The following is a 7,421-nucleotide window of genomic DNA, read 5'->3' on the forward strand; positions in this document are numbered from 1 at the left end:
TTTAATTCTGAGTACCTTAAGGGGTTGTGTCACCCTTGTGACCTTTTAGTGAGTATTGAACTCTGAGACTTTTGAGTCCCTACCTGTGTATATTCACGTTGTTTCACTGAATGTTTGCAGTATATGGGAATCATTTTGTGCCCCCTTGGGGACACATACATTATTTGTTGTGTCTGTATCTTCCCTATGCACCTCAGTTATATTTACCCCTTACATCAGGCCTGCACAACACGCGGCCCGACTGCACTCATTGTGCGGCCCGCGGCGGCTTTCCCCGTAATCCTCCCTCCCGAGCCTCCTCTCCCGGCCGCGGGTCCCCCCCTCCTCTCCCGGCCGCAAGTACCCCCCTCCTCTCCCGGCCGCGAGTTCCCCCCTCCTCTCCCGGCCGCGAGTCCCCCCCTCCTCTCCCGGCCGCGAGTCCCCCCCTCCTCTCCCGGCCGCGAGTCCCCCCCCTCCTCTCCCGGCCGCGAGTCCCCCCCTCCTCTTTTGGCCGCGAGTACCCCCCTCCTCTCCCAGCCATGATCCCCCTCTCCCGCCTGGGAGCCCCGAGCCCCCTCCTCTCCCGCCCGGGAGCCGCAAACCCGCTCTCAGGACTGCACGAGTGTGCTAGTCCTGCCTGCTCCGTGATGTGCCGGGGGGAGGTGAGGTGCCGTTGTGGGGAAGTGAGGTGCCGTTGTGGGGAGGTGAGGTGCCGTTGTGGGGAGGTGAGGTGCCGTTGTGGGGAGGTGAGGTGCAAGGGGGGGAGGTGAGGTGCAAGGGGGGGGGAGGTGAGGTGCAAGGGGGGGAGTGTGAGGTGCCAGGGGGTGGTGAGGTGCCATGGGGGGGAGGTGAGGTGCAAGGGAGGGTGAGGTGCAAGGTGGGGGTGGTGAGGTGCAAGGGGGGGGGTGATTAGAGGTGCAGGGGGTGATTTGAAGTGCAGGGGGGTGATTGTAGGTGCAGGGGGGTGATTTGAAGTGCAGGGGGGTGATTTGAAGTGCAGGGGGGGTGATTTGAGGTGCAGAGGGGGGTGATTGGAGGTGCAGGGGAGGGTGATTGGAGGTGCAGGGGGGTGATTTGAAGTGAAGGGGGGTGATTTGAAGTGCGGGGGGGGAGGGTGATTGAAGGTGCAGAGGGGGGTGCTTGGAGGTGCAGGGGGGTGATTGGAGGTGCAGGAGGGGTGATTGGAGGTGCAGGGGAGGGTGATTGGAGGTGCAGGGGAGGGTGATTGGAGGTGCAGGGGAGGGTGATTGGAGGTGCAGAGGGTGGTGATTGGAGGTGTAGGGAAGGGTGATTGGAGGTGCAGGGGACGGTGATTGGAGGTGCAGGGGAGGGTGATTGGAGGTGTAGGGGGGTGATTGGAGGTGCAGGGGGGGGTGATTGGAGGTGCAGGGGGGGTCATTGGAGGTGCAAGGGGGAGAGTGATGTGAGGTGCAGGGGGAGAGTGATGTGAGGTGCAGGGGGGGAGAGTGATGTGAAGTGCAGGGGGAGAGTGATGTGAGGTGCAGGGGGGGAGAGTGATGTGAGGTATGGGGTGGAGAAGGATGTGAGGTGCAGGGGGGGGGGTGGTGTGCAGGGGGGTATTGTGTGTTTGATGTGGTGGGGGAGTATTATGTGTGTGGGTGAGGGGGAGAGATGGGGGTATGAGAGATAGATGGGGAGTATCGCAAATGTTGATAGTGAGGGGTTCTGGGGAGATATATGGATGATGATGAGGGGTGCTAGGGGAGATATATGAGGATGATGATGATGATGAGAGGTGCTGGACGAGAGATGATGATGATGATGATGATGATGATGATGATGATTTTACCCATGTGGCCCAATTTTTTTTTGCTTGGAGCAGTTCGGCCCTTCGCGCTTTACGAGTTGTGCAGGCCTGCCTTACATCATACTTGGGTATTTGGGTTGAGCGGTTGGACGCCCTGTCTATATACACTGTCTTGTGGAATAGAACTGCTTAGAAAATATGGGCCAGAATGTTTTGTAGGCTCTCTTTTAAAACGAGTAAATAGTGAATAAAACTAATTTACAATCCTGGTAAAATGTTACTGGGAATACACTTACATTTATGAAGCAAGTAACAGAATATACCATTAATTAATGCTAATTAGAGAAAATAAATATCTAGGTTATAAAATTGCATTAGTTACTTGTACTATTCTTTTACATTTCAAAATATTCTTACAAGATGTTGCTTTAAAATTAACAATAATTATTGAAAACATTGAATACAGAGGAAAACATTAAAAGTCATTTTAAGGTATTGTTCTGATATTTAGATGTTAGCACTCTTTTGAACCTGCAAACTTCTATTTCTTTATATCAGAAATTTTTGGCGCAAAGTTCCTCAGAATTTAGAAGTTCGGTATTATTTAATCAAGTCGTTCTGGCCCTCACTCCCATCTGACATTGAGGCTGCCTATGAATGTCAAGAAAAGGATCAGGTTCTTCTCTTCAAAGGTAATTTTATTTTCTATCTATCTTTCTATCTATCTTATGTACATTTTTTTCAAAATTCAATATGTACAATCAAGAGCACTTTTTAGATGCACGTGTTGTTAGAATTATTTATCTATGTATATTATATAAAGTATTATATAAAAGCATAGATTTTCTAATATTGTGCTTATTATATTTATGTTTTGCTTAGGAACTCAATATTGGGCTCTGAGTGGATCTGACATTGTAAAGGATTTTCCTAAGAGCATCTACAAACTGGGATTTCCACAAACTGTAAAGAGAATTGATGCCGCTGTGAATAATAAAGAAACAGGGAAAACATATTTCTTTGTAGATGATAATTATTGGAGGTAAGACCAGTATCCCAAATATTTTTTTTTACATTTCTAGTATGCCCTTTAACATAACAGGAATCTTTAGGAGGGTTTGAGTTAAGCCACTGACATTAATAAATATTTTATAGTACTGACATATGTATGCAGTGACGTATACAGTAAAATAGTGAATTCATCCTTGTTCCAAACAAAGTGCAGTGTAACAGACACCTGACACAAAGAAGTTAAGTGAATTGTCTGAATTCACTCAGTGATGACATGAAAACTACTTTCTTCTTTGAGTATATAAAAAAAATGGTTTCCAGCACTCACTATATCAATAAATCATGAAAATACAACAAGTCCAATATCCAAAAAGTTAAATTGAGATTATATACTGTATCACAAAAGGACAATTGTTTATAACATACACGCATAAAATGGAAAGAAGTGAATGGATACAAATATAATAATCCTATGAAAAAGTGGAAGGACTCCTACACTATAGACACATTGCTCCATAACAGAGTGCAGATTACATTTGAGCATGCTATAAAAGAGACTCATGCAATATAAAGAATCAATACTCATTCATTGTAGTTAGGGTCTAATGTCTTTGCAGGAGCATCGTCCAAACGAATAAGTATCTGGACAAATTATAGACGCAGCTACGAGTATTCTAACGCTGCTTTGAAAAATCTGGGGCAATCTCCCAGTAATGCTGCAACATTTCTCTGACATTTCTGCAGAAAGACTAATGGGCAATCGGATTAACACAGCGGAGATCCCTGGTCAGTTTGAATGGGACTGCCAGGGACCCCCGCTGTGTTAATCCGATGGGCCATTAGTCTGTCTGCAGAAATGTCACAGAAATGTTGCAGCATTACTGGAGTATTGCCCCAGATTTTCCCAGGCAAGTGTTCGGATACTCGTGTCTGCACCTGTAGACTAAGATAAGAGGGGCGACATTTGGGGTGGTTTACCCCTTCTTTTGGCACGTTCCCAGGGTTGCTAAAAAGTGTAATACTTCTCTGAAGTGCTCTAATGTCCAAAAACATAAATCCTCACAATACTGTAAATGTAAACTAAGGTCCACTCAAAGTTATGGTTCCAGCTGGCTCGGGATCCACTTCACGACTGAAGTCTGACTGCCACCACGAGGTGAAATATCTGCAAGGTGTCTGACTTCACCGACCATTCGAAACGACTCTGCCCCCATACTTGGAGGGCCCATGAGGATCAAGAAGTCCACTGGTAGATTGAAACGGGTGGCAATACGATACAAAATAGCGTTGTTGCTTGTCATGACTTTTGTTTTGAGTAAATTCTTGTTTGAGCTTAATGTGTCATATTTACAAAACAGGGGTAAGTCCATCCATTTTGTTTTTCTGTGAGGCCACAATTTATTTAAATAAAACCTTTTCTTTTTCAGTTACGATGAAGATAAACAACTTATGGACCAAACTTCTCCCAGAAAAATAAGTGCGGACTTCCCAGGGATTGGACAGAAAGTTCATGCAGTTTTCCAGTCCAATGGTAAGTACTGTAAAAAAAAGTACTGTATCTAAAGGTTTACATTTTATTCATATCTAATCATCAATAATAAATCTATAACTGTATGCAAGTTGACAATGAAATTCATTATGATTCTTTTATCTAAGTGTAGTTTGTTAAATATATATATGTGTGTGTGTGTGTTATAAATATTTTAAATACTTTTAGATAATCATAACTATTCTTTCTTAATAGGATTTCTGTATTTCTTCAATGGACCCAATCAGTACGAATTCAGCACAAGAACTAATAGAGTTACACGTCAACTAAAGAACAACAGTTGGTTGAACTGCTAAACTCAAAACAGAAACCTGCGAATAAAATACATACACATTCATTGTTTTTAATGTACAGTATAATTCCGTCTTTTCTGTATTATTATGCAATACATTTTAGGTGTAATGAAGTTTTATCTTGTATGGCTTTTTAAAAAAAAGATTTTATCCTTTAATCGTGTTTTTACCATTTAATTTAAATTTACTAGAAATAAATTCATAAACTTTCATATCATTTATGAAAACTATCCACAAAGAATATACTGTAAGTGATTTACATTTTATTTACAGTATTTTCAAATTCTTAAACATGGATTCTCGATGTGCTATAGAAACAAGAACTAAGTTCCATGACGTACAGATAGATAAATCCAATAACTTAAAGTTATAGTAGGGAGAAAGTACCATAATAACCTGAATAGAAATATCAAGGTGCCTTGCAAGCAGGTCAAACACAAAACAATAATTGAAACATTTGTTATAATAAAGTGACTTTTCGGGGCTACTTGGCCCCTTCTTTAGTCTTGTGAGGTAACCATGAAAGCCTGTAACATCCCTCTTCTACTTCATTACAATACATCTTTGATTATTGTTTTGCATTAAGTTGGTGTGCTGGCCTTCCTTACAAAGTACTATTAGTATATTGGTGGGATAGGGGAAAGGGGAAGGGGAAGAGGAAATGACTCTCGCGTCAGCTTAATTAACAGACTAATGGATAGTGACAAAGGTGCAGAGGGGAAATGGGGTAATGGTATGATGTAAGAGGTAAGAAACACCCTTTAACATGCACTCATTGTCTGAAATGATATGATGAATAAATAATTATTATTTAATTACGTTAATTAAAATAAATGGTGATACACAAATATCAATAATTCACAGCACAAAATTAACATATAAAACAAACCAACAAGTATTGAAACAAAAACTGGAACTAGGGGGAAAAAAGGAAGAGTCCACAAATGAACACTTAATAGTAGTGAGTAATCTCACAGAGGTGTAATCAGAAAACCCCCAAGTCCAGTAATAATAATTAGTTAAAAGACCTGTTTTTGATCAGACAGGTACTCAGGGCTGACGGTCACGATGCTATAAAACCCTGCACATAATAAATGGATTCTCCCACAGAAAACTGCATTCATTACAAGCGACAGAATACTTCTGAATAAACCAGTTGATCGGTTACATAATGTCAACCATCAATCTCATTAGCAAAATGTGCACTCTTAGCACTCAGTAGTTAGAATAGCTACAGGTATCTCATTAAATAAAGTACACAATAATGCAGTATATAGTGGCCCACAAAGTGTGTTTGGTGTGGCCCTGAAGCACGAGTCTATGCCAGTATCAAGTTATAGCCTCTTATACTAAACTAGGGAGCTGCATTATAAATCATAAGGTTATTCCTGGGGAGTAATTATACCAAAGGGTGGGGTGGGAGTCGCATAGAAAGCAGATACTTTATATACCGTATCCTGCTATTTACAAAGTCAATCAAAAACCGCAGCATATAGCCACAGCTGACTGCAAAGCACTGCTCTTGTTACAAAAGTAACTAATATACCAGCCGCTACAATTGAAAACCCATCGTCATGGTGTTGTGGCAACAAAGAAACATACATGCCCATGTAGCTATAAGCAGCAATTCAGCTGTAGGCTGCTGTCAGTGTAAAAACACTGTGGTGTAGGAGCTATACAAGCTGATAGCACAGCAACTCAGACCAGCGCTCGGCAGCGCTTCCCACTCACCACCCGGCAGAGATGCATCGTGGTCACCACCTTTGAAAAAGCCTCCGCGAAACGTGCGTCAGGTGGGAGGCGGGACTAACAAGGCTGACGTCATGACATCACAACGCATCTCTGCCGGGTGGTGAGTGGGAAGCGCCGCCGAGCGCTGGTCTGAGTTGCTGTGCTATCAGCTTGTATAGCTCCTACACCACAGTGTTTTTACACTGACAGCAGCCTACAGCTGAATTGCTGCTTATAGCTACATGGGCATGTATGTTTCTTTGTTGCCACAACACCATGACGATGGGTTTTCAATTGTAGCGGCTGGTATATTAGTTACTTTTGTAACAAGAGCAGTGCTTTGCAGTCAGCTGTGGCTATATGCTACGGTTTTTGATTGACTTTGTAAATAGCAGGATACGGTGTATAAAGTATCTGCTTTCTATGCGACTCCCACCCCACCCTTTGGTATAATTACTCCCCAGGAATAACCTTATGATTTATAATGCAGCTCCCTAGTTTAGTATAAGAGGCTATAACTTGATACGGGCATAGACTCGTGCCTCAGGGTCACACCAAACACACTTTGTGGGCCACTATATACTGCATTACAGGCATACCCCGCATTAACGTACGCAATGGGACCGGAGCATGTATGTAAAGCGAAAATGTCCTTAAAGTGAAGCACTACCTTTTTCCCACTTATCGATGCATGTCCTGTACTGCAATCGTCATATACGTGCATAACTGATGTAAATAACACATGTGTAACAGGCTCTATAGTCTCCCCGCTTGCGCACAGCTTCGGTACAGGTAGGGAGCTGGTATTGCTGTTCAGGACGTGCTGACAGGCGCATGCGTGAACTGCCGTTTGCCTATTGAGCGAGATGTACTTACTCGCGAGTGTACTTAAAGTGAGTGTCCTTAAACCGGGGTATGCCTGTATTGTGTACTTTATTTAATGAGATACCTGTAGCTATTCTAACTACTGAGTGCTAAGAGTGCACATTTTGCTAATGAGATTGATGGTTGACATTATGTAACCGATCAACTGGTTTATTCAGAAGTATTCTGTCGCTTGTAATGAATGCAGTTTTCTGTGGGAGAATCC

At 43.0% G+C, this 7,421-nt stretch overlaps 1 protein-coding gene across 1 annotated transcript in view; it reads left to right on the top strand.

The window, feature by feature from the left end:
* The window catches only part of LOC142490302 (matrix metalloproteinase-18-like), a 15,598-nt gene extending 10,954 nt beyond the window's left edge, over positions 1-4,644 (top strand). The window contains exons 7-10 of the mRNA XM_075592410.1: positions 2,306-2,439; positions 2,630-2,789; positions 4,186-4,289; positions 4,503-4,644. Coding sequence (XP_075448525.1) covers positions 2,306-2,439; positions 2,630-2,789; positions 4,186-4,289; positions 4,503-4,603 — 499 coding nt within the window. The 3' untranslated portion in view covers positions 4,604-4,644. The remainder of the gene's footprint in view (positions 1-2,305; positions 2,440-2,629; positions 2,790-4,185; positions 4,290-4,502) is intronic.
* The last annotated feature ends 2,777 nt before the right edge of the window (positions 4,645-7,421 follow it).

Source organism: Ascaphus truei, chromosome 3, assembly GCF_040206685.1.
Source record: "Ascaphus truei isolate aAscTru1 chromosome 3, aAscTru1.hap1, whole genome shotgun sequence".
NCBI classification, from domain to species: Eukaryota; Metazoa; Chordata; class Amphibia; order Anura; family Ascaphidae; genus Ascaphus; species Ascaphus truei.